This window comes from Plectropomus leopardus, chromosome 6 (assembly GCF_008729295.1).
Source record: "Plectropomus leopardus isolate mb chromosome 6, YSFRI_Pleo_2.0, whole genome shotgun sequence".
NCBI lineage: Eukaryota > Metazoa > Chordata > Actinopteri > Perciformes > Serranidae > Plectropomus > Plectropomus leopardus.
Genome location: NC_056468.1, coordinates 6,656,932 through 6,682,820, shown reverse-complemented (window position 1 = coordinate 6,682,820; position 25,889 = coordinate 6,656,932). Strand labels below are relative to the sequence as shown.

At 38.8% G+C, this 25,889-nt stretch overlaps 3 protein-coding genes and 1 non-coding gene across 5 annotated transcripts; 1 reads left to right on the top strand and 3 right to left on the bottom strand.

The window, feature by feature from the left end:
- Nucleotides 1–2,672: 2,672 nt before the first annotated feature.
- LOC121944250 (nucleolysin TIA-1-like) lies at nt 2,673–13,426 on the bottom strand. Of its 2 annotated transcripts, none has more exons than XM_042487986.1 (12): nt 13,197–13,426; nt 12,340–12,436; nt 12,001–12,099; nt 10,866–10,920; nt 10,436–10,523; nt 9,784–9,859; nt 9,468–9,576; nt 9,277–9,372; nt 7,386–7,470; nt 6,918–7,056; nt 5,277–5,428; nt 2,673–3,286 (listed from the first exon to the last, which is right to left on the bottom strand). In XM_042487986.1, exons 1-12 carry the CDS (start codon nt 13,223–13,225, stop codon nt 3,148–3,150), a joined length of 1,164 nt encoding a protein of 387 aa, XP_042343920.1. In that variant the 5' UTR covers nt 13,226–13,426; the 3' UTR covers nt 2,673–3,147. The 2 variants fall into 2 exon arrangements, with proteins under 2 accessions (XP_042343920.1, XP_042343919.1); XM_042487985.1 differs by having other exon boundaries at nt 5,277–5,431; nt 13,197–13,424.
- A 365-nt stretch (nt 13,427–13,791) lies between these two features.
- trnag-ccc lies at nt 13,792–13,862 on the bottom strand. Its single transcript has one exon. It is a non-coding gene; the product is annotated as a tRNA-Gly (tRNA).
- A 1,489-nt stretch (nt 13,863–15,351) lies between these two features.
- rchy1 (ring finger and CHY zinc finger domain containing 1) lies at nt 15,352–21,760 on the top strand. The gene is made up of 9 exons (XM_042488837.1): nt 15,352–15,454; nt 15,853–15,972; nt 16,140–16,255; nt 17,274–17,352; nt 17,457–17,501; nt 17,605–17,663; nt 17,946–17,975; nt 18,404–18,524; nt 18,975–21,760. Exons 1-9 carry the CDS (start codon nt 15,404–15,406, stop codon nt 19,188–19,190), a joined length of 837 nt encoding a protein of 278 aa, XP_042344771.1. The 5' UTR covers nt 15,352–15,403; the 3' UTR covers nt 19,191–21,760.
- Nucleotides 21,761–22,434: 674 nt separating this feature from the next.
- Nucleotides 22,435–24,930, bottom strand: LOC121945015 (mucin-2-like). Its single transcript, XM_042489011.1, has 3 exons — nt 24,843–24,930; nt 23,428–23,510; nt 22,435–23,348 (listed from the first exon to the last, which is right to left on the bottom strand). The coding sequence occupies exons 2-3, from the start codon at nt 23,488–23,490 to the stop codon at nt 22,695–22,697; spliced, it is 717 nt and encodes a 238-aa protein (XP_042344945.1). The 5' UTR covers nt 23,491–23,510; nt 24,843–24,930; the 3' UTR covers nt 22,435–22,694.
- Nucleotides 24,931–25,889: the final 959 nt, after the last annotated feature.

Genomic DNA, 25,889 nt, shown 5'->3' with positions numbered 1-25,889 from the left:
ACAAGGACAGAACTTCTCTTAAATGTGAAACTGAGCCTGCAGTACATTCTCAGCCCCATGAGGTTGGACTGTTTAAACATGACAAGAACATTATTCAGAGGAAGTGGTGAATGATGGATTTTTTTTATTTTTTTTTAAAGAAGGTTAAAATAGCTCAAAAAACTGAAGAGAAAAAAGATGAGAGAGAATGGAAGCAGGACAGACAGAAAGAGAAAGCCAGCGTGGCCGCTCTGATTGATTTCAGCTGTAATCTCCTCACTAACTCATCTCCTGACATCTCTCTCTAACAGACTCTCCGTCCATTAAAGCCCAGTCGGGTCCTGGCTGAGCAGCTGTGAAGAGACAAAGCATTTATCAGCCTGTCAGCTCTTGCTGCCTGTTATTCCAGGCAGACAGACTGCACGGCTGTGAGAGACTCAATAACTCTGACTGAGGAGAGCTGCCGCTGCTGCTGCCTCACACCACACAAACACACACATCCAGTCCATAAACACAGCGTTTAATATGAACGCACACAGACTTTCTTAAGCTTATACAGGTGACACTGACTAAGAGACACAAAAATAAAGCTCACACATGAGCAGCTGTGCCTGCTCACACACACACACCTCAATGTGACAGACAGTCATTTATCATGCTGACAGACTGATGGTCTGTGTGACACTAACAGCAGCAAAACCAGCCACCTGCTCCTCAGCACCTCGCAGGAAACATGGGCCGAGGGCGCCATCTAGTGACCAAACACACAATGACAGAGTGTGCTATGACCCAGCAGCTTACATCATGAGGAAGTTTTTAAGTTAAAGAAGATAGCAGAGCAGGAAATAACCAGGTGTGCATGCCTTTACAGGACAGGTACTCCTTGCAGGCTAAACTGGTGATTCGCCCAGACCACAATATTTCATATCCGAGCCCACTGAGACCCACGGGACTAAACTTATAATCACTTTGAGACTTCACAATGAGAAAGAAATAATGTCAAGATGATTCCAGTGAATTATTTTCCTGTGAACTTAGTCTATATGTGTGGTTGTTATTTACCCTCTAGTCTGAAACCTGAGCAAATTGGCTTGATTACTTTTTTAAAAATGCTGAAAGAAGTTACAAGTTATGAGTTATGAGTTTAGTACAAAAAAAGAAAAATATTTACTTAAAAAAGTAAAGGAGAGGAAAATCAATTTTACACAACAAAACCTTACTAAGCCATTATTATGTACAGGGTTCCCACACATTTTCATGGAGAAAATTTCAAACTTTTCCATGACTTTTCAAGGAACCATATTTTTTTTCCTATGCCACTAAATCCAGCATTTTCAAACATATCAGATTCAAACAGATTTTCAGCACACATGAAGGGAGAGACGCGATGTGGAGAAAAAAAATAGAGAAATGTACATAATGGTAAACGAAACGTCACATCAACACGCGAGCTGCATAACAAAGACAGCTTCATAAAAATTAATTTTCCAGAATGTTGCACTGCATTGAAGTTTATCCCTGGAACATTCCTTTTTTGGCTTATGTCGGGGTAATTTTCTAATATTATTTCTTTACTCATTTTTTGCAAATTTTGGGGTAATTTCTTCTCATAAGTTTCTCATTGCATTATTCCCATTTTTGAAAGAAGTCAACCCAGTTTACTCAGGTTTCAAAGGGTTAAAAATTCAATGACATTTCCAAAACTTTCAATTATTTTTACCTATTCCATGACTTTTCCAGGACTGAAAGACATGATAGTGAAATTCCATGACATCTTCAGGTTTTTTCAGGCGGGAATCCTAAATCTAGTTAAAATGTATATGTTTTTCTTGAGTTAAAAAGTTTTCAAAAGCAGTTTCTGATTTAAATTGCTGTAAATGTTTCCTAGAATAAACACCCTTCAGTGAGAAAAAGTAAAACAAACCCGTAGCGTGGTTTATGTGCATTAGCATTTTAATTGGACAAAGCAAGAAAAAATTGATTACAGTAGCAGAGTCATCAGTTCTCAGGGCTAACACCTTTCTAAACAAAAGGGTCTGAAAATGTCTGTAGGCACTGCCTAATTAAAAAAGAGGATCTTGTCAGCTAAAAGAAACCAGCTCTATAAGGCAACAGTTACAATGTAGGCCTCCCCATTTCTCTGGCAAAAAGAGCAAGTGTAAAGGTTGAATCCAGTCAGATTTCTGATATAAAATACTGGCGTCTCAATAGATATTTAAAAACCATCAGAAATGTCAAACATGTTCACCCTTTAACATTTGAATTGTGTTAAATTTTAAGTATGCACTGCATGGCAATGCTGTTTTATCCCTGCATGGAAGAATCGTGTGTTGCACTGTGCCAGTGTCACTTTAGATAGTGCCACTCTGCTACGTACAATGTCCGAGTTAACTGTCAAGTTATCAAAACAAAAAAAGAAAGCAAGCACCCACAGTTAACAGTAGCATTTTACTTACATCGTTTCAAATGAATTAATGGTTATTTACATGTGGCGAAAAAGATTTGAGGCTGTCCGAAAGATATGGAGGAGAAATGGAATGCAAAAAAGAAAAAAAAAAAAAAAAAAAGAAAAACGCTCTTGGTAGTCAAATTTGTCCAAGTACAAGAGAGGAAAAAACTGTGCAATATTTATCTGCCCTTACAGAGAAACAGCAGTGGCAACAATCCCTGCAATTGATTTTAATCCAAGAAAAATAAACAGATTTCCATTCCTCAAATAATTTCTAAGGTTCATAACTTAGCATGACTCCGTCTTTAACAGTTTCTTTAAAAAAAAAATCCTCTCTGTGGCTGAGAAGATAGATGTGAAAATGGAAGCAATTTGTAAAACCAGAAAAAAAAATCCAAAAAGTTTCTCCTTTACAGTTTTATACTCATTTACAGTTAACTTAAAAATGGTAAGAGCCCTGGTTCATGGCCAGTCTTGCCTACCACAAAGGGTGTAAATACCTGTGTGGGTCAAATCGCCCCTCTCTGGCTCCCGTTACCTCAACCCCCCCATGAAATCCCATTTACATCTCCTATAGACGGCAACCTTCCCATTAGGTTCCACATCCCAGTAAAAGTCTTAGTCCTGCCACGAATGGAGGCGGTGTTACACAGCCCCGCGGGGCACCGTACAGCCAATAAGAGGCTGATGGTTGACAAATCTCCCCCCCTGCCCACTTATCAGTGTGTGGGGTATCCTGCGGCTCCCATACCGGGCTGGTTGGCTAGCATACTCCCATTCAATCCCTGTGTAGGCTCCATAACCCCACCGTTACTGATGGCGCTCATGCCAGTCCACCCAGCACTGGCCGGTAAGTGACTGCAAAAAACGAGGTAAAGAGAGAGAGAGAGACAGAGAGAGAGACAGAGAGAGAGAGAGAGGGGGGAGACAGAAAGACAAAATGCCAGCAGGTTAGAAGAGACAAGGCGAAAGGGAGCCAAAGGGACGGTTTATATTAGAGCTACTAGAATCTGGAAGGCTAGAATGAGAATGAGAAGGCAAACAGTGTTATCAGAGGTTGTGAGGGTGAGGCAGGCTGGGCAAAAACAAGCTAGCAAAATAAAAAAAGGGAAAAACAGAAAGTGGAGGACTCTTTGGAGGGGCCAAAGGTAAGTGTCATTTGATTAAACATGGGTGGACAAGCAGACAAAGAGCACAGAGGCTAAGCGCAGCAAGCTAAATATTCTTTTTTACCCCCCCACCCCCACTCCAGAATACTGATAACCACAAACATACAACAGCCTACACACGCACGCCAAACTGTACACAACTATTTGGATTTTCTTCATTTCTCTTGTAACATTTGGTCACAAAATATATTAACGAAGGAGCGAAAATTGTCATCTAATTCACGTGTCAGGTTTCAACCCTTTGAAACCTGGACTGACATCACTTTTTTTGCGATGTGTTCAGATGCCTTTAACTCATTTAACCACTGAACCCTGAGCAAATTGGTTTGCAAAAAATTAAATGAGCAACTCGGCAAGAAGCGTTCCAAAAACTGCTTGAAAATAGTAGATTTGGATATTATAATTTTTAAAAAGCTAGCAAAAATGTCACAAAAGGACTAAGTATAATTATCTTAATTATATATTTAAAATTACTTTATACAATTATGATTAAAGTACTTTTTCAGGTCATTTACTTTTTTGTTTATTTCCTTTTTTCGTTTTTTTTTTTGCTATTTTTTAGGTAATTTATTTGTACTATTTTTGGGGCATTTCTTTCTTACTTTCTAATCACATTCTTCCCATGTTTTGGAAAAAAATCAAGCCAATTTGCTCAGGTTTCAAAGGGTTAAGTCTTTTATGATTCATGCAATAAAACTAAGATCAGTCTGGAAATAAGACAGCTTATACAGGATATATCCTCTTCAAATTTCAAGTCAAGAGAGTCCGAGCCTCTTACTCTGGAACTGTGCATTTACTGTACATTCCACAGACACACTATCTCTGCTCTCATTAGCTCACACCTTTGCACAGAGCCTGTTTGCACAGCTGGTCACCAAGAATTTTAGACTGTCGACGACATATGGCCTCTCCTTTATTTTTCTTGGGTGCACAAAAAGTGACTGCACACAGGCTGTCTGAATAAAAACAAAATTTGATAACCTACAAAAAGATATTTAACATGTCCTACTGACATTCATATACAGATTAAATCCTCAGGTATATGTCAAAAAGATCAATGAAATAAAAAAAAAAATGAAAATACTGTAAAAAGCTATGACATGAATGTAGACATACAAAAAGAACTCAACAGCCTTGAAGAACACAGTCCTTACACACAGAGGCAGTTGTACAAAAATGGAAATTAATTCTTCATCAACAATCTATCCGCAGGTGTGGACAGTAAAGAGAAATCTTTGTTCTGTGCTTTCAGCTTTTATCTTGGTCAGTCAATTCTTACTTTTGAAATGAAAAAAAAAAAAAAAAATTAGCCTTGAGCTCGTTTAAGTTTTCTGACAATTATTTTTGGACTGCAGTATTTTAACTTTTCTGCGTTAAATTCAAGTGATCCAACATTTTGTGCTGTGCACAGTGACACACTGAAATATGATTAACAACAAAATTAAAGTTCCGATTGTTCTGTGTGTGTCTGTGTGCTTATTTCTCAATGTTCTCAAGATGAGTGAGGTGAGGGGCTGGCGAGGGGATGAGAGAGGTTTTGGGGTTGGAGGAGGGAGGTCACAGCCCCCTCCTGTGGCCAGAGCTGGCTCTCGCTGCCCCGGTCTTGAAGGGGGGACTCTGGTGGTGCTGGAGTAGGAGGAGGCGGTGAATGGGAGCCCTGTGCAGACCGTGCTACTTACTTGAAGCCCTGCTGGTTCCAAGCCTGGCCGTAGACGCCGTAGGTGGGGACCTGCCACCCATTGGGGACGTACTGGCTGATCTGGGGCCCGTTGCCGTACCACTGGCCCCACTGGCCGTAGGGCTGGGCTGCTGCTGGGAAGCTCATCTTGTTCTGCTGTGGATTACGATACACGAGCAAGTGTGACTTAATGACGCAATTTCATCAAAAAAAACACTTTTTTTCCATGACAGTTTTTCCAAAATGTTAACAATGGGTTTCCCACACAAGACATCTGCAAAAAACATTTATAAATTTTTGGAGTGGGGCTGTTCATTAGCAGCACTATTGAAATATATCTACCGATCAGTTATTTATTGCACCACACTCTCGGAGTGCAGCGTGTACTCTTTGCGCAGACGGAGCAGCAGAACCTGAAACTTGACCGTTCATTCTGCGGGGTCTAAAACTGTACATTCACTCACAGCAGCTGCTCCTCTCATCCATCGGGGACACAGAATTATCACACGCATTTAAAAGAAAAAAAAACAAAACTTGCTGCTGTCACACTTGAGCCAGAGCAATGGGGTCAATTTCTCTGAATATATCAGTGGAAGGAGCACAGACTTAGAGGCCTGCTATATCTTCGATTCACTTTAGCGGTGTCTGTAGTTACAGTTATCTGGCTGGCTGCTGAGAATATTTTTGACTGGTTACACATGTCGATCTACAGGTTCATTTTGCTACTCTTCATTTTACTGCACAGCGCACACAACCCGGGTCTGGTAAGGGCTAACATTAACGTTGCTTTGGAAACATTGTGCCCACACTCTGTTTCTCCCACCAGGTCGCTCCGGTGAGTAAGTGGCCCATTTTTGAGCCACAAATCCCCCTTGGCATCGTTAACTACAGTTAGGTCTGTAAGTGCAGTTCGCAGTTTCAGCGTGGCCAGTGGTCCTAATATAGCTAACGATGCTGAAGGGGTTTTCAGCTTGAGTGAAGCCGCTTGCTCACCATGGCGACCCAGGGGAAACCCGAGGGTCGCCACCATATTTCACCATGCCACTGGGGCAGCGTTACTAGCAGTAATTGCTGAATGAGCGGCGCCCCTTGCTAACTCAGATGGTGCAAAGTGCAGACTGGGTGGGCAGTGTGTTTCTGGATGTTAACACTGCTGTGCTGTTTGTCAGCAGAGCCAAAAGAAAGTAAAAGAGAAAACGTTTAAATCGCAAAAATTTCACCATCTCGAAGGCGTAGCACTTCAAATTGCAGCGCTAAAGCTCACTGTGTCAATTAAGCACTGGACTAAAAAGAGAGTAATAAAAAACAGTTAGTTACTGGTTAGTTGTTGATGGCCTATCAATAACAATATTAAATGAAACCGACACCCCTAGCTCATATCCACATTCAACCTGAAATTAAACTAAGTTAAGGAGTGAAATGCTATTTAATTTCCTTGTCGTTATGAGGTTCAACACTTGTGGTGTCAAGTCTACTGATGTAATAAATTGTGCAGACTAATGATACACCGCAGCACTAATTTGGAGATGTCATCTTGTGCTCGTGCTGTCCTTGCAGATAAAGATTAGTGACTGATTTCTTTATACAGCCTTTTTGTTTTGGTTTTGTGTTTATCTGCATGTACAGTATATGGTGTCCTTACCTGGGGCATAGGCATCTGTTGCATTGGGTTCATCATGTCTGGGGTCTCTTTACCCCAGTAACATTTGACTATGTGTCCCTCTATTGAGGTCCCATTCACCGACACAATGGCATGGGCTGCTGACTCATGGGAGTTAAACCTAGACAAAAACAGAGAGAGACACTCAGGACTCATTGATTTAAGAGATATTTACTTAGCGATGGCGCTCTTTTAGCAAACAGTAAGAGGACAAAGAATATTTATTATACAGACTAAGTGGTCACTCATGAAACAAAGAGAAAAACTTACAATGTAACTTGTAATGAACTATTTCTGTCTACCTCCAAAGCTTTACCTTGATTATATGACTAGAATCAAAACAAGCAGGACTCCAGATTGCTAAAGAAAAAACAGGATCGAGAGAACTAGTGCATCGTGCTTTGACCTCGCATTAAAGAAAAGGGAAGTAAATATGAAACTCCCACGTACCTCACAAATGAATACCCTTTGTCGGGGAAAACTCTGATTTCCATGATTTGTCCAAAAGGAGAGAAGGTCTGTCTCATCAGTTGCTCTGAAAGCAAACAAAAAGGGACATCAGATATTGTTTTTATGTGGACTGAGGTAACATAAAAAAAAACCAATTTGCTGCATGAGAAACACTGCATACCAACATCCTCAAGTATGGGTCTCTCTGTGATTAAACTCACATCTCAGAGCAGAATAAACTTAAATTTTGTACTGAATAACAATTAGTAAACAAGAGTAAGAACCCAACCAATATATCGGGTGGCCGATTTTATCTGCAGATCTTGGCCCACCACAGATATATCTTTATATATGTTATATATAATATATAATATACATAATATAAAAAGTATATTTTTAACAGCACAAGATGATTTAGAATGTTCAAATTCCCCACAGAGTATGTGTATACATCAAAATCACATTTTTTACTCCCCATTATCGGTATCGACCCCAAAACATTTGGATCACACTAGCTCATTATTGTTAGGAAATATTCTATCATCTTTAATTTCAAACAGCACAAATTATGTTTTCACACCACGACCAGGAAAATTCAATTTTCATTTCAAAATGTACAGTGTTAAACTATGGAACAGTTTTAATGTAGAGCTAAAGCAATGTGCAAACATAAAACATTTTAAAATAATGTATAAAAGCATGATTTTCACAAGGTACAAGAATGAAGAGGGGGTTTGACAGTCACTAGTTGTTTACAGTGGTTACTGTTTATATATTATTTATTTATTTATTTTCTTAGTATCTCTTCATATTTTTTGTAAATAATAACAATCATAGATATTTGATTTTGAGTATGTGGGTGTGTATATTTTAATTAATTACAGTATAGGTTTAAATTATTAAGGAAGCTGGTTAATTAAAATTCAATGACTGACGGGGGGGGGGGGGGGTCTCTTTCCTTTTCAAATATGTAAACAAAGTCATAATGCGTTCAACTTTTTTTTTTGCTTCATGTTTTTCATTGTCTGTAAATATTTCTTACTTTTGTCGGTCTGCTTTTGTATAATAATTTCTCTATTTCCTTTTTTACATGATAGAAATAAATCAAATCAAATTTCCAGTATCGGTAGGGCTCTGATCAGGGGCATTACAAATCAAAGTTTTAGACCGAGCAGAACGAACAGTTAAGGTTCACTTGAAAGCGCCTGAAGTTGTGCTGTGCAATGTCTTCCCCAAGTGCGCTATAAAGAACCAAACAGTATATTCCAACAGAGCTCTTAATTAACAATCCAGCTCCAAAAATCTACTTTTGGCCGCAGATGTTTTATTTGTGGCAGCTCGCCACAGATAAATGAATGTGTGGGAAACCCTGGACCAGACTGCTGACCTGTGAATGGTTGTTTTCATTCATGTGCGGTGGATTCATGCAAATGACATTAGAAGCAGGAGGAGAAGGTCGGGGTGATTTTTATACATATGTGTCATGAACTACTGTGTGATGTTGTGACAATTTCAGTAAATACTACAAAAAGCCAAGTTTACAAAAGTTACAACAGTTACAACTTTAATGTCACTGACTGTTGTTTAGTGCTTTTGTATTAGTTTAGGGTACCGGTTCAGGCACCGGTACCATTTTTAAAGTATCATTGCTGCACCGGTATTGCATCAGGAAAAAAAACATTGATATACAACTCTTGTTATAAATGTGGCTACACAGATTTAACTTGTGCAATTCATCGTTGGTTTTGGGCTCACTGAAAGAATGGTGGACACTGGTAAAAAAGACTAAAAAAGTGGCCATCACTGTCTCTTGTTAGTGCACATATTAACTTATTTATCTGGCTTATTTGTGTCTTTTTAAAATGACTAACATCTCTGTACTATTCATTACCTGTCAGTCCCGTGCTGACTCCGCCACAATACACAGTGCAGTTACTGGGGCTGGACTGACCCACTACTTCATCAAAGGATAGGTGCTTGCAGTTATCTGTCAGGAGGGGAGACAGACACATTTATATTATTCAAACATGAACCCAGCATCCTGCGTACACAAGCAAAACATGCACATTTATGACAACGCACTTTCATAGGTGGTCTTTGGGGCGGGAGGCTTTCTTGTGGCCCAGTTAGTTCGAATCTGTCTGCCTCCTAACCACTGACCACCCATCTGCTGAATGGCGTTCTCTGCGTCCTGGAACACAGTAAGAATCTGGTTATTCTGTGGAGCTAGGGTGAAAAAATGTATCAACTAAATATTTTACACAAGAGAGAAACTGTTCTCTGTCATGGAGCATGTTTATTTATAAGGACAGCACTATAAGATGCAGACAAATAACAGAAGATTTAACTTAATACTGCACTAAAGTCGTGCTTTAGTCACTTATGTCTCTGTACCAACCCATTTGTTGAAGAAAGAAACGAAGCCATAGCCCTTAGATTTCCCTGTAGCCATATCTTTCACAACACGAGCATCTCTGTGGACACACACACACACACACACAGACAGACAGGGGTACATTAACCCTTTGAAACCTTGAGCAGACGCCTTTTACAAGTATTTAAACCTCTGAAACCCAGAGCTAATTGGCGCAATTTATTTTAAAAACATGGGACAAAAGTTAATGAGCAACTTGGTAAGAAATGTTTCACAAATTGCCAGAAATTATCATTTTTTGAATTCTAGGGGAATACTATTTTTATAATTATTTATTTTTTTTCAGATAATTTTCTAGTACTTGTCACTAATTTCTATCCAATTTTTGGGTCATTTCGAAGTCAAGCCAATTTGTTCGGGTTTCAAAGGGTTAAAAACATTCAGCTTTACACTATTAAAACTGTAAAAACAATAATGTTGAAGTTTTCTCTAAAACCTCTCATATTGCACTAGCTATCTCGTTGACTTCTATGTTAAGAAATACCAAAGATGTCTACAATATTTCTTAGAGTTTTTATCAATTTGAGGTAACACAGGGATTACAAATAGTTTTCTGCTCACTTTCTTCTGTTAATCTTTGATTTAATCATTATTGTCAGTAAATCTTGATACTTACGATATCCTGCCAAATGGGCCGAAAGCAGCTTTGACGTCTTCTGTAGTTATTTCTGGGCTTAGGTCTCCAACGAAGACATGAAAATGATCTATTGGGAGAAAAAAAATATATAGTTTCAGACATGCCGTATGTTATAATACGCAATTTATTCCTAGTTCTCATACTTTTGATAAGACTGTGACTTTCTGCGTATGGATGCTGATCAGTTTGTTAGTAGGCCAAGGACAAAAGGAGAGCCACCTTGCCAAAACCACATTTCAGGAAAGTGAATTAAATGACTGCCCCTACATAAAAATATTCAATCATAAGCAATGAAAATCTCTGCCTGTGATTTTCCATCTTTGCAACTTATTAACATTAGCTATAAAGTCTGATTTCTCCAGTCTATTAATGTCACGAAGCATTTTTTTCCACAGATACATTTACTTACTACTTGTGTCTTTTTTCTGGCTGGTTGGCGTCGTGGCCCAGTTGACTTTGACCTCCTGCAGAGAGGGGCAGAGAAAAAAACAGGCCAGGTGGGGTATGTTTACATCATTTAGAGAAACAAAGAGAGTGTATGATATAAAGGTTTACTTAAATGTATTAAAAAATGTAAAAAAAAAAAAAAAAAAAAAAAAAAAAAGAAAAAAAAAAGTAAAATGTAATTAAAATATTCTTGATAAAAAATGTCAAAATTTACTTTAAATGTAACATGTTTTGGTGCCTTATCCCTCACTTCTGTCCTGTATATGTCTATGTATATAGGTGAAACAGTGCAAGTGCTTCTATCAAATCTTGAGATACCAATTAACAAAAAATGAACTACAATTGGCCTACTACATGTGACCCAAACAATTTTAACAAAATATGAAAAAATATCAAAATATATTCAAAATATGACACACAGTGGTCGTCATCAATGCAGATTTTAAATGGCAGGTATCAGTGAAAGGTACATATCTCATCTGCAGTGGTTCCCAATGAGATGCACCTCACCCTGTTTAGTTGCCTAGCACTGAGCCCAGAAACACAACTCATTAAAAAGCAATCCAGCACCACTTAAATAATATTCTTTTATAAGGCCCTGTGGTCTTTTAAAAATTACAAAGGTTTTCTCTATTGTTCTAGATAACCTCATTTTATCCAACTTCTCCCAGACATTTTGTTCTGCCATTCTCTCACTTAACTAACATGGTCTACTTGCTTGTTGAGTCTATTCCTAAATCAAATTTCTTTCATTACTTTTTTCCTTCCCAAACCTTACTTTGCTTGAAACACTGGAGCCAGATTATGACAACATACCTAACACCACTGCTTCATATATTCCAAGACCATTAGGTTTAAGAGGTCCCAAAAGGAACTAATGTTACCAAGAGAAAGATAACTTTATGGCAATAATACTCCAGATCTTATTTGGACCCTGGCTCCAGCACCTTCCCAATTTCAGTCAGAAAATCATATCTTGTGTATGGAATATAAATGCTAGCGGTATACTAGTTTGTATGTTCCGAAGGCACACAGCATACATTCCCCACACCCCAATCCCACCCACCCCCACTCACCCTGTAGACACGATAGCTTACCTTACCCATTATTTTCCTTCCATTCATAGCTGCCAATGAGGCAGCAGCATGCCTGTGGTCATAGAACTCCACAAAGCAGTACGGATCATTTCCGGCCGTCTGTCAACGGGAAAACAAGACTGATATTAAGTCCACAGCAAGGATGACAATTTAATCACTGCAGATGACAAGAGCCACCTACTGTAGTTTGGAGTGTCAGACCTGATATAATAAACTGAGGGAGGAAAATCAACACCAAGCACATATGTAGACTGAGATTGAGGCAGCACCACCATCTCTCAGGTCACTGCTGAGTGCCATTTTCTATAGTGAACTTATACCAGAGAGGACAACACTCACATCAACTATCATTTTACAACTCTTGCAGGGTCCTATCTGTGTGAAGACCTGCAGAATGAGGGGCTCGGTGACATCCCTGGACAGATTCCCCACATACCTGCAAACAAGGACAGAGATGAGGGAATTGAGTCTTTGTCAAACAGGAAGTAGCATGCAAACAAAGGCTAGTTAACCGGGCTAGCCACAACCCACAACAATTCGCTATGTTTACTTAAATACAACACTATAATAGTAGACCAAATACTATTGGGGAGGATCTCAATTTTAAACAGACAACTCCAGCATGGTCAGTCTTGACGGAGCTGCCCCGGGCCGTCTCTTCGAGCGTTGACGTGGCTTGTTTGCCAGCTAGCTAAAGATAGCCGGTTCAACGGGCCTCATGCTAAGTGGGATGGCAACTGACGGCACTAAAATTACATCTCTTCCGCGAGGGTCTTGAGAGCCCTTGTATCGTGCTAATAAAACACGACTATTTTAGTAAATGAAGGTATCATTCATTGAAAACTTGTACGTTTTAGAGGAGGTGACTGGCTAGCTGCGTTTGCATCTTTGGCTAACGATAACTAGCATTAGCTAGCCCTTCAGTTTCATTTTCAGGCTAGTTACGGTTCCGTCTATTTATACGACTAAATCAAACAGAACTTTACATTCATGTCGAAAAAACGAAATGTAATATCGTGTTCACAGACGTAACTGTTATCGTCGTGAAGTGGAGACGCGGATTAAATACTAATTTGTGGTCAAATTACGAGGTTTTACAGTTTTTAATTGAAACAACAACGTGGAAACATTTCGGACGCGCACTAGTTACACGGAGCCTTCCCATTCCAGGGCATAGACAGGGCCGCGCTACTCACAAGGTTTTGGGTTGATCGTCCTCCATCATCTAGGTTTAGTGGTCGCGTCCTGAGAGGTCTTTAATCCAATGACATAAAAATGGTTTGTGCTGAACTCGGGCGACCGCGAACGTAAAGGCTATATCTACTGTTTAATGATAAATCGGCGGCCAATTCTGCTCTCACACACACCGCAGACAGCCTCAGTCTGATGCAAACAATAGGAAGTTGAAGATGGCGGAGAAGCGGCGTCAGCAGCGTCAACCTGCGCGCTGAAATGAAGCCAAAATCAAGCGCTCTTTCTCCCACACACAAAGATGTGCCTCCACATCTTCATGGCATGAGCTTCAAACACAGCAGCTTCTTGTACCTTTGAGTGAATGTGTAGAATTATATTTGGCCATTAGTTTATTCGTGGCCATTGCTTAATCGACAAAGGTGCAAAAATGTTACAACTGGAAACAGCTGGGAGAAGGATGTAACCTAGCAAGTGATAGGAGCCAGGTGTTAATGTAGTTAGGTATATCTTCAGTGTTATTTGCTTCACTTTCGCACCGATTGATATGTCGTTTTTATTTTTAATGTTTTCGAGTAATCGTTTTTGGGGATAAAAATGTGCGCCGCCCGGGAATCGAACCCGGGTCGCAAGAATGGGAATCTTGCATGATACCACTACACCAGCGGCGCCTTGTTTGTGATGAGCTGGGGATAAAGTTTTAGATAATAGCTGGATACGGTCTGTGTACTAAAAATATGTTTGAAATAAGTGAACAAAAAACAATAGGAACGATTACTGCCTTGTATCAAACAGCGACAACAACAACTCATCATATGGTTTCATCTTTAAAGGTTCATTAGAAGGTGAAAATCACAAAACAGAGAAAGGGGGGGGGAGGAAGAGAGCCGCTGATATTATTCCATATTTGCTTATCTGCTTATTTGTTAGACTCTAAGAAACTTATCCTTTGATGATTGAAAGTTTAAAGTTCAAGACAAAATCTGAGTGAAAAAAAAGCCTTGGCTTTTGACTCTCGTCGTGCATTTTGATTACTTAGGGCAAACTCTGTACTTTTTGCAAAATTTTAAATGATTGATATTAATCAATTAAATGTAGAATAAAGTGATTTTTGATAAAATATCAATATTTTACACTTCTGTTTTGTTTATTTTTTTAATGGAAGCGTTTATACCACATTATGTGCTCAAGGTTCATTGTAAATTTGACAATCCAACAATAATTTCTGTTCCTACAGTTTCTGGCTATGATAAATGATGTAATTTTGCCAACTTTTAATTAAAACATGCTTTTTAAACTTGATCCAACATAACCTTACACATGGCAAATTTGCACATCTCATTCTTCTAGTCTACATCTCTGCATTCTCAAAACTTCAACTTCAACAAATTTGCATACTGTTTTATGTTTATAGTGATTTATGTTTATAATAGGGTTGCAAATTGTCGTTATTTAAAAAAAAATCGCTTATTTCAAACAATACCAAATGTGTTTTAACCTCAGTCAAAGCTCAGAGCAACATATTGCATATATTTTGACAGCATTTCGTAGCCTATCGATTCATTGATTAAATTACACGTTAGATCAAATTCTTAGCAACCAATCAGTCAATCATCGATTAATTGTTATCATCCCGAGTTTATGGTATATTTTATTTATTTATTGGTATTTAGCATGTTAACATTTTTATCTTTGTATATTAAAGTGTATTATAGTGTATTCTTTATATTGTATATTCTATAGATTTTCTACAGACTCATACTAGTATCTTACTAGATATGGTAACGTTTGATTTGTCTATTAAGATTTTTCTTTTGTATAATATATGTATTGCTGTGTTTTTACGGCTCCTTTACAGTCGTTTGAAGTTGTGTGCCCAATAAAATAAAATAAAATAAAAACCATAAGTACTTCCCCAGTGCTTAAAAATTATTTGACGTTTTTTGCACCACCCCCTCCCCTCTCATAAATAGAGAACAGGTTCTAAGCCAATAGAGGTAATAGAGTTTGTTGGTCGGTTGAGCAAAAAAAAAAAAAAAAAGGGTCTATATCATGCATGTATCACAGGGAAGTCTGTATCATGGACTGGATCACCTCTGACTCTCAGACGGAGGAGGGCAGTGTTGCTGCGCTCCCGCTTTCAAAACAGAAGAAGAAGAAAACAGGCCTCTCCGTCATCGCACTCGAAGAAGAGCCAAATTTTGGAGGAAACATGGCTTCCCCTGCCGGCTGTGAGCATTATGTGCGCAGCTGCTTATTGAAAGTGAGTTAACTTTTTAAAATATATGAAATATATTTTCCCTACATGCTAATAAAGGCCTGGTGTTGGATATCTGTCCCTGTAACTGTGCTGTAAGGAGCAGTGCCGCTGTAAAACCCTGCAGCAGCCTCTCTGCTAACCTAGCTAACCTTAGTTAACGCAGCAGACGTATCCTTACGACATATTCGTTACTGTCTTTTACTTTGCGTGAACGTTAGCTGCACAAGAGTACTGAAAAAACCCAAAGGTGGTAAATATACTTTTTGTATGTAATTACAGAGCTCTTAACTCGTTATATCAGTCAGCCAAAGTGTGGGTATAACCCCTGATGTGACTACATTGACACATCCGTCATTCACCTGCCCATGCTCAGGGTGATCACATGTGTCTCTGCCCTGCAGGCCCCCTGCTGTGGTAAACTGTACGTGTGTCGGCTGTGCCATGACGCAGAGGAGAACCACCAGATGGACCGATTCAAAGTCAGAGAGGTGCAGTGCTCCGAGTGTCACACGGTGCAGCAGGTAACTGAGAAAAACATCTGCAGCTGAAACAAATCATCTCCAGTGTCAGCTGTAGCAGGAGCACTCAGTGACCTTACACGTCTTTGGTGTTCATGTTGCATTTGTGCAATGATTAACTCACATCAAGAAAAAAAGAACGATACAAATGAAACATGTCACTCTTTCAGGCACAGCAGACCTGCCAGCAGTGTAACGTGCAGTTTGGAGAGTATTACTGTGACATTTGCCATTTGTTCGACAAGGATAAGAAGCAGTATCACTGTCAGCCTTGTGGAATATGCAGGTGAGCAAGGTTGCCTTTATATAACTAACTGACCCCACGACTTTTAATCAGTCTTTTTAGCGTTATCCATCTGAAAATGATATGGATATATGGGGAGTAAAAGTCAAATTGTGTCAAGGTGAACAGCTTCTGTAAGGAGCTGTTTGTAGGATTTAGTGGCATATAGTGGTGAGCTGAAAGTTTTCCCACGTGTCAAGTGTGAACTCCTGGTTAGGATTCCTCAAGTGTTAGTTGTCCAGGATATTTTTACCGGGAGCCAAATTATCTGCAGAGGTGTCTTCCTCTACGAAACAAATGGACCAGGTGGTTTAAACCAGTAAAAACATTGAATAAAGAAGTTTCCCATAACAAATCAGGGGTTTTCTGGAGCTGTTTGACTTGTCACAGACAGGCCGCTAGCCCTGTTAATGTATGCTCACCTTATTTCTTAGATAAAGTAAGATCCAAACATTCAAGAGGCTTTTACCAGATGCTGAATTATCTACAGATGTCCCTTCCTTTCTAAAACAGACAGATTAGGTTATTTTTAACTAATAAAAACACTCAATCAAGCAGTTTAATGTTTAAAAAAACAATTTTTTTCAACATTCTGCTAATTGCCGAGGGGCTGCTAACCACGGTGTCCGAAGATGTGAATGGCCCTATCTAGAGCCAGTGTTTGGCGGTTCAACATGGCAATTTCTGGTCCTGCTCCCTATGTAGATATAAATGACTCATTCTAAGCTAATAAAAACACAACAATTCTCATTTTTATGTGATAATACAATGAAGAAAACAGTCTTATGATATTATATTCCATTTGTGCCTGTATATCCTCCTAAATCCTACACACTGGACCCTTGAAGTACAGTAAATATGTCCTTTTCTTACTACTTTAATTCAAGTTCACCAGCAAAGAAAATATGACAATTTTGCTTTATTTTATCATTATGATCTTGGATTTCATTGTTTCTAAATTGCATTACATAACATTATTCACAAATGAGCTGATAGTTATCTGTGTTTTTGACCCCTAAAGGATCGGGCCCAGAGCAAAGTATTTCCACTGTGAGAAGTGCAATCTGTGTTTAGCCCAGGATCTGCGGGGAAACCACAAGGTGATTATCAGCCTGCGCCTGTTTCCAAGCCACACGCTTCACACGAATCATGTGTGAATGAGTGTCCTCACTGCTGTCATTTACAATGATCTTTTATGTTTCAGTGTGTCGAAAATGTTTCAAGGCAGAACTGTCCAGTGTGCATGGAGGTAATGAAACATGCAATACATTGGGGGACAGTTTGACGAGGGCTGTTGTCTTTTTATGCAGTCCGACTCTAAAATTTGATATGATTTTCCTCTGTATGTGCAGGATATTCACACGTCCAGAATTGGGGCTCACGTTCTTCCATGCGGACATCTTTTACACAAGTATGACTCGCTGTCCTCTAAATAGTAGCTCAGTGTTGTGGGGTTGAATTATGCATATTTTGCTGTTTGCATGGATCCCTATTATAGTAAAACAGGAATATAAGTATTATATTATGACAAAAGTAAAGAGAATTGAAAAGATTTTTCATGATGTGGACTACACTGTACCCTACACTGTCATTACATTAATGTAGTAATTTATAATCATTTAGTAATTACAGTTAAAGATTTTGACATAAGATGACATAAAGGTAACAATGTGTTTGTTCACATTCTCTGCAGGACTTGCTTTGATGACATGGTCAGGACGGGGTATGTCAAATGAGTCTTTTTTCTTGCTGATCAATTTTGTTAGTGTTTGTTATTTGTTTGACATAAACGATTCATGCAAAAAATCCTGCAACCAGGGAAATAATGAGCAAAAGATAAAAGAAGAGAGCTGCTTCTTATCTAAAATTATTCCATACAAAGTCTAACTAAAACTGACACTAACACACAGTTGGTTTCCACCACTAAACATCTGACTATGTGTTAAATAAGTCAGGAAGTAGCGTCTTCTCTCAAACAGTTAAAATAAGTCAGCAGTGGCTCCAGAATCAGGTGTGGGGTAGGTGATAAGTCTGATCCCTGACCTGCAGCATGCATACATGGAGTTACAGTACGCAGGTTTCTACTGTGCATATCAATTTAAGTCTGAGAGAGGCCTTCTACTAAATGTCATTTTTCCTCATTTGTTCTAGAGCGTATCGCTGCCCCCTGTGCATGCACTCTGCCTGGGGCATGGAGGACCACTGGGACCAGATAGACAAAGAGATCGCCCAGTCACCAATGCCCACTGAATACCAGGGTGCTACTGTCAAAGTAAGACCTCATTAGTACAATAAAATGCACAAATAATGTTTAAGTTCAGTGGAGCTGTGTGCAACATTTAGTGCATTGATACAGCAGCAAATAACTATTTTCTTACACGTTAACATTAGTTTAGCTATTCATTAGCCGTCGATTGTGCATGTTGTTAGCACAGTTAGCTGCTAGCTCGGCCACCTCCATGTTGAACTCGGTGTGCAGACAACCTAAATCAGACTCTAAGACTTAGATGTGCTCTGAATATCGCATAAGCTCCTCTAAAAGAGAAGCTGAGTGCCTGAAAGATCAGAATCTCACTTTTTTAGACACGACATGTCCAATGTTTGCATTTCATTAAATCCAGTTCAGTACAGTTAAATGAAAGCGGTGACTGTTAAGACACATCCAGTCATCCAATAGGTTGTCTTTATATGTGATCTATTACTTTTGCTGTAACCTCACTAGATTATATGTAACGACTGCCAAGCCCACTGCACGGTGCCTTTCCACGTGCTGGGGATGAAGTGCAGCAGCTGTGGCTCCTACAACACGGCGCAGGACGGAGGACTCATCCAACAGCCTCAACAACAGCAGCAGACAGAGCCGGACACTGAGACCGAGGCAGAGACAGACACTGAGCCGGAGCCGCAAGACCAGCCTCAGTCCCCCACGCCACAGTAAAACTCCAGCCAGCCACACTGGCTGACATTTGTACTGTAGACATTTGACTGGTGCACTAACTTGTACTAACTCACACGAGTGTAAAGCCGGGTTCACACTGGATGTAGAAGCGCCGCAAAGCAAGCCAGTTTTTCATGGGGCGCTGCATCCTACTGTTGAATTCCCAGGTACCGGGCTGTTCACACTGTATGTGCCACGACGCCAGGTTCTGCTGCCGGCTTAAAATCTGCAGCGATAGTTTGGGCATCTGGTCTTTTTTTTTCCACGAGCTGTGAGCGAATCTAGCCATAAAATACACCAATAATATATATCAGTATTCTGAAGGATATATTATGTATGATTTTAACAACTGAATATGCATCCTACTGTTACTTATCCCATGTATTTGTCAGGTGTGTCTAAACAGAGAGAGAGATGAGCAGACACACACACAAGCAGAGATACGTGATTAGAAAAGAACTGAGGAGCAGAATCGCTTTTTGACCGGCGTGGAGAACTGCACTTTTGGTGTGATTGCTGACGGGTGGCTATATGACAGTTGATGCATTGGGGCGCTTCCATATACAGTGTGAAAATGGCTTAACAGTAGATTGAGCCAGTATTCCTAGAATGTACACACAAGTATTACAGAAGATCCATCTATTTTCTGTAGGTCTGGAACTTAATCCCAACATGCACTGGGGGAGATGAAGGGTATCGGGCTATCATGGGACTAACACACATTCACACCTACAGACAATTCAGAGTCATAGTCCACCTGACCACCTAGGCGGTTGTTGCTGGGGGCGACAGTCTAACCAGTGAGCCACCGTGTGGCACCATGACAAAATAAATGAGCAGTTTAAGTGGCTCTGGTGGTGAAAGGTGAACCGGATCAGACCAGTTTTGTTTTCTGTTAGGTTCAGGGATGCTCTCAGTGAGACAGTGTTAACAAAGGTGTTTCATCTGTCAGCTACAGTACTGAATTTGCCTGTGCGACTTAACACTCATGGTAACACAAACAGGAATTCAAACTAGCCTGAGGCAGAACACAAGGTGATGAACAAAATAGTGAGTCTGCACAGTAACTGACATACTGGTAGCCTGGCAATGTGCGACCCAAGTGCAAAAATTCAAGACACATTCAGGATTGTAAAAGTTAAACCCACACACAGGGCATTGAGGAGTCATACAAATATCTACCAAGATCCACAGGGTATTTGTGCAGATTATGTGAGGACTATCCCCTTGCATTTTTTTTTTTTTTTTTTAAGATGTCCCCTGAGTCAAAGATAAAACAGATGGCATTGTTCTAAATTTGGCTCCCTCTTTTGATCATTTTTTTAAAATTAATAATTAATGCTACAAGTGAAATTTAGAAATCCATCATATTCCTGCCCATTACATTATTTTTTTAAAATCACAAGCTTTAACACAAATACAAACAAAAGGATAGCCGTAGGAACAATATTCAGAAAACAGATTTGGAACCTGCTAGGATTCCCACACATCCTTAACAAGTTTTAAAAGGTGTTGTATTCATGAATCCAAAAATTAGACCTTAAATGGTATTTCTATCCTAAACCAATCTTTAAAAAGTGTCAAAAAGGAAGTAATATTTTTTTGTGTTGTATGTAAAATCTCAATTGATAACATCTGTCTTTTCTAAATAATTCACTAAACTCTCTTACATCACACGGATCAGGATAGTGGAACTGACACTCATATTTGTTTCTGCCTGCTAGCTTCAAGCTAGCTGTCACTGTATCCTGGACGACACAGGGAAGTGCACATTCAACAAAAATTGTGTAATTAACCCAAATTTCGCAGCGTGAACATTTTGTCACACATAGCATGATGGAATTTTAGACTGTGAGACACAAAATTGAATAAAAAGCTTGGTTCTAACTTTGTCTTTGCCACAAGACAAAAAAAAGTCATATTTTATGTTAAAATAAAACTTTGGGCAAAACTGTCCCTAACTGTAAGTATTTAATTCTTAGTGGCATTAAAGTCTTAAATCTAACTTCTGTAAGCTGTAGGAACCCTGGTCACTGTGAAAATGACAGGTTTCTTTTTTTTCCTTTCATAGATGTCGTGTTATTTAATCAGTTATGTGTGTAAAAACTGAAATGTAACAGACCACTATTCTTCAATTATGATAAGCTTAGAAATATAAGGAATAATTAGTCTTAATTGACAAGTCACCCAATTCAGTTCTGTAGGTAAATAATAAAATTGTAAAAAGATTTTTAACCTGCTCATTTTTCTAAAGCCGGTCAAGAACATAAATGGACTGCACAAGGTGACTGTGCTCCGTGGCTTTGGAAAAAAAGTCTTGCATATTAGTTGTAATACACAAATATGACATAATTACAGCTGCAACACATGCACCTATTGAGTATTTCCCTCTAATAACGCCCATGCAGTTCTGTAATTTGTGGTACGGCTGCAGTGACATAAGGCTCATGATTCTGATACCGTTTGCTTTTTGTGTCTTTGTTACGTGCAGGTGTAAAGTTTGGTTACATTTACTATGACAGTAATACAAACTCCCAATAAATAACATCCTTTTACTAAACTACTTTTAACTCGTGTTGTTTTTTGAAATGATCATTAAATTAACCTTTTGAAACCTGGATCAACAGTGATTTTCTTGTGCTGCGCTCAGACGCCTTTGACAAGTATTTAAATTTTAGAAGCACATTGTTTGGATTAATTTTAAAAACATGGGATAATAAAGGTAAAAAGTGACTTGGCAAAAATGTCCCAGAAATTGCAAGAAATAAGTACATTTAGAAAATTATTTTTAAAAAGCTAGGAAAAATATTGAGAAAACAAATTTTATAATTATTGAAATTATATATTTTTTTGATATATTTAAAATGATAATAGATACATTTTTTGTTAGTTTTAGTTTTTTACTTAGTATTTTTGCTAAATTTCAAGTTATTTAGTTACTTTTCTTTCTAATATCTTGGTTTTGGAGGAGGAGGCAATTTTCTAAAAGTTGCTTATTGCCTTCTTACCATTTTTGAAAGAAATCAAGCCAATTTGCTCAGGTTACAAAGGGTTAAACATAAGAATATTTCATCACGTGACATTTTCTGTGATTCAGTTTGTTTTTCTTAACTTTTTTGTTAATTTCCTTTTTTTTTCTTGTACGTTTTTCTTTTTTTAAAATAAATTTCTTTTTTGGGGTGCAATTTCTTATAAGTTGCTTATTGCCCTCTTCCCATTTTTGAAAGAAATCAAGCCAATTTTCTCAAGTTACAAAGAGTTAAACTTAAGAATATTTAATCACATTATATTTTCATTCTCAGCTGCTCATAAGAGGTGTCAATGTACACTAGCACCATTATAACATAAGTGATGGCTGATGAAAGAAATGATAAATGGACGTAAAAGACAGTTAAAGTCTTCATATTTGTATATTACAATTTTAACAAATTAAGACAGAAGTACTTATTGAGCTGAACTAGCAGCCTGAACTTAAACTAAAATGTTTAACTGTTCCCGGTAGGTTTAAATGCTATCTCCTCTGGGTGGGTCCGGCTCTTGGGTCGGGAACTGGAAAGTGAAACAAACAGGAACACCAGGCAGGGCGGTTCCTAAAGCGATCGGCAGGGGCGGGGCTCTGGAGAATGGTGTAGGTGTTGGTTTGATGATGTGTGGAGGAGAGGGTGGAGTGGCACTCTGGGGGAATCTCTGGTATGTGGTGGTGACTTGTGGTTGATTTGTGCCACTAACAGTTATGGTAGTACCCGTGTCTGTGAGCCCTGGGTGCAGTGAGACCTCTGCGTCTGGTACGGCGTGCACAGTGTCAGAGTGAACCGAGACATGTGCAGGATCAGACACAGGCATGTTCTGAGAGATGTCTACTCCCTGAGCAGTTTGTGAAGGATCATCTGGCACGAGCTGCCGAGCCTCTGTGTCAGTGGACGTTTGTGGGTGCTCTGGGTTGGGCAGGGCTGAGGTATCGGGCGTGGTTGGAGGAGGTCCTGCATCTGCAGAGGGGAGCAGGGCTGCAGTGACCGGGGAGACGGTCTCATCTGTCCCTGTAAACGCTGGCTGCAGGGGGTCTGGAGAAGGCTCAACGTGAGAGACAGCCTCCTCTGATGAATTTGACTCAGCGGACTCTGATGACTTGGATGAATCCTCACAGTCACTCACACAGACCTGTTTTTGAAACAAGGAATGTTCTTAATATGTGTAAAAATTTCTTTTAATATTGCTTTATAATAGAGGAGCTACTCACTGGTTTAGACAGCACCACAGTCACCATGATGACAGCACAAAGTGAAGTCCTCAGAAATGCCATTTCTGTCTTTCCTGTATTCCCTGAAACAAATAAACCATCAGCACTATGTAACTAAACTGGTAGATCTTCTCCATAACATTTCAGAGGGAAATATATTTCTATATCCATTACATTTACCCAACAGCTACATTTACTTGTAGGGATGAACAATATTGGATTTTTTGGCCAATATCCAATATATAACAACTCATTTGGCGGATAACAGATGTTGTTTATCAGCATTTTTTTCCCATCTAATTTCAATGTTCAAGTTTCTTCTGTAGTGGAATTAACTTCGCACAAAGCATACTCTTATTCTGATAAAAAAAAATACAATGCTTTTCAGAGGATGTTATATCCACACATTGTGCAAAATGTTCTATTTGTCAAAAAATCTATTTAAATAAATATATTCTTTTAAATATTTTCGAAATCAGCGTTGGCTGCATTTTTTTTCTACACACTAAACATGTAATCATTTCTCATTGCCTTATAACCCATGTCTTTAAAGGAACTAATACCAATTTGCTCCGAGTTCAAAGTTTAAAATATTTGTAAAAGGTGTCTGAATGTAGCAAAAGAAAATGATGTTGTTCCAAATTTCAAAGGGTTAAAAACTACAGTGTGTAAATTCAGTTAAACTCTTTTTTGCTCTCAAGTTGTTATTGACTTTTTTTTTTTATAGGCAAAATTAAACACACTCAAGAGCCTCCATAAGCCTACCCATAGCCTGAGGTAACCACATACAGCAGATAGGTGCCACTGAAATAAAGGCAGCCAAATTCCATTTCTCCGCTATTTATGACCAAAAAAATTTTTTTAGAAATGTTTCCTTTTTCTCAAATAAATGTGTGAACAAGTGACATTATAAATAAAAGGTGTTCAAAGTAGACAGCTTTCTTGTTTTCCTTGTTCTTTTTTGCCCATATTAAGGTGTCCCATCAAATCCTACCAACTGTCTCAATCATCCTGGGGAGGCAGAATTCGGGTAAAATGAACTGTTTTTCAAATTATTGGTTGACACCTGAATCTGTTCAAGGATCAAAGTATTTTTGTTCCTGTTCAAGAAGTCTGAGTATTGGAAGATCATTTTGGGTTTATTCAAAAGTGTCCCAAACAGCCCCGCTCTCCCCTAATGAAAAATGATTATATAGTTGTAGAGCCGCTTTTCGGTGCAGATATGAATTTCATTACTTATCTTAATTGAACATTTCATTCCAAACGAAAGCATCTATTAAAGAAATGAAGACACATCTTACAATATACTGTAACTTTGACATGAGCCACAAAAAAAGTCAACAGTGAAATATTAAATGGGAAATCATTCAAGCTGCATTATTTTGGATAACATAGCATTCCTGCTTTAGACTTACCTTTTTATGTTTAGTGTCTTCTTATCTCGGCACACCATAGGGAACACAGCAGACTCACTCTGAAATGTCTCAACTCTGTCAAAAGCAGTTCAATAAATGCCGATTTCTCCTTAGTCTTGCCATTGGACATCTTTTATATGCTCTTGATATGTGTGAGTACAATAAACCAATAATTTATCATGTGGCCCTTAGGATCATTCACAAACAATTCAAACTAAATCATCAAATACCCCAGACAGTTAAATTAGAGGGTGCTAAAAATTCTTGGGAGGATAATTAGAGAAAAAGTACAACAGAGATGCCAATTTATACACAAAGTAAACATGTGTTTTGTGGTTTGGGTGTGAACAATAGCAAGTATCCGGTTCAGACTTTAAATACATGTCAACGGTATTTTGTCTCATGTCTAATGTATACTCATTACAATAACTGCAGCAAAGGCTGCATCAATTGTAGGAATAAAAAATGTCTACAATATTATCTCATATTTTCATAACTTTTCTTCCAGAAATCAATTAAATATGCAGTTTGTCCATAGAAACAAATACTGACCTCCTCTAAAGCAACATAGCCTGAGGTCCTGCAGCATCCAGGGAGTCAGTCTCATGTCCGTCCCTGTAAACACTGGCTGCAGGGGGTCCTATGAAGGTCCAACATGAGATAGCCTCCTCTGATGAATTTGACTCAGTCACTCACACAGACCTGTTTTTGAAACAAGGAATGCTCTTAATGTTTGTCACAAGTCCTCTTTTTGTTGTTTTAAAATGTTAGAGGAAGAGAAGAGCTACTCACCAGTTTAGAAAGCGCCACAGACACAATGAAAAAAGTGAAAGTGAAGTCCTCAGAAATGCCATTTCTTTCTTTTCCTGTATTCCCTGAAACAAGTAAACCATAAGCACTATATTTTTAAGTTTTAAGTCAGGAGCTGCTGGTCTACCACTGCCTCAGTTAGTTAGTTTGTGTTACAGTATGACTTTGGTGAATGCAAACTAACCCTTTTACACCAAAGTCACATAAAAAAAACTGATCAGCCAAAAATAACTAACA

Excerpts from the sequence above, each read along its gene's own strand:
- rchy1 (XM_042488837.1), top strand. The coding sequence starts at position 15,404 with ATGGCTTCCCCTGCCGGCTGTGAGCATTATGTGCGCAGCTGCTTATTG. Across the intron at positions 16,256-17,273 it reads CAGCCTTGTGGAATATGCAG|GATCGGGCCCAGAGCAAAGT; the intron begins GTGAGCAAGGTT and ends TGACCCCTAAAG. Across the intron at positions 17,664-17,945 it reads TGCGGACATCTTTTACACAA|GACTTGCTTTGATGACATGG; the intron begins GTATGACTCGCT and ends CATTCTCTGCAG.
- LOC121944250 (XM_042487985.1), bottom strand. The coding sequence starts at position 13,225 with ATGATGGAGGACGATCAACCCAAAACCTT. Across the intron at positions 10,524-10,865 it reads CCAGAAAAAAGACACAAGTA|ATCATTTTCATGTCTTCGTT; the intron begins GTAAGTAAATGT and ends TTCTCCCAATAG. Across the intron at positions 7,471-9,276 it reads AGTCAGCACGGGACTGACAG|AGCAACTGATGAGACAGACC; the intron begins GTAATGAATAGT and ends GTTTGCTTTCAG.
- LOC121945015 (XM_042489011.1), bottom strand. The coding sequence starts at position 23,490 with ATGGCATTTCTGAGGACTTCACTTTGTGCTGTCATCATGGTGACTGTG. Across the intron at positions 23,349-23,427 it reads CTGTGGTGCTGTCTAAACCA|GTCTGTGTGAGTGACTGTGA; the intron begins GTGAGTAGCTCC and ends TTTCAAAAACAG.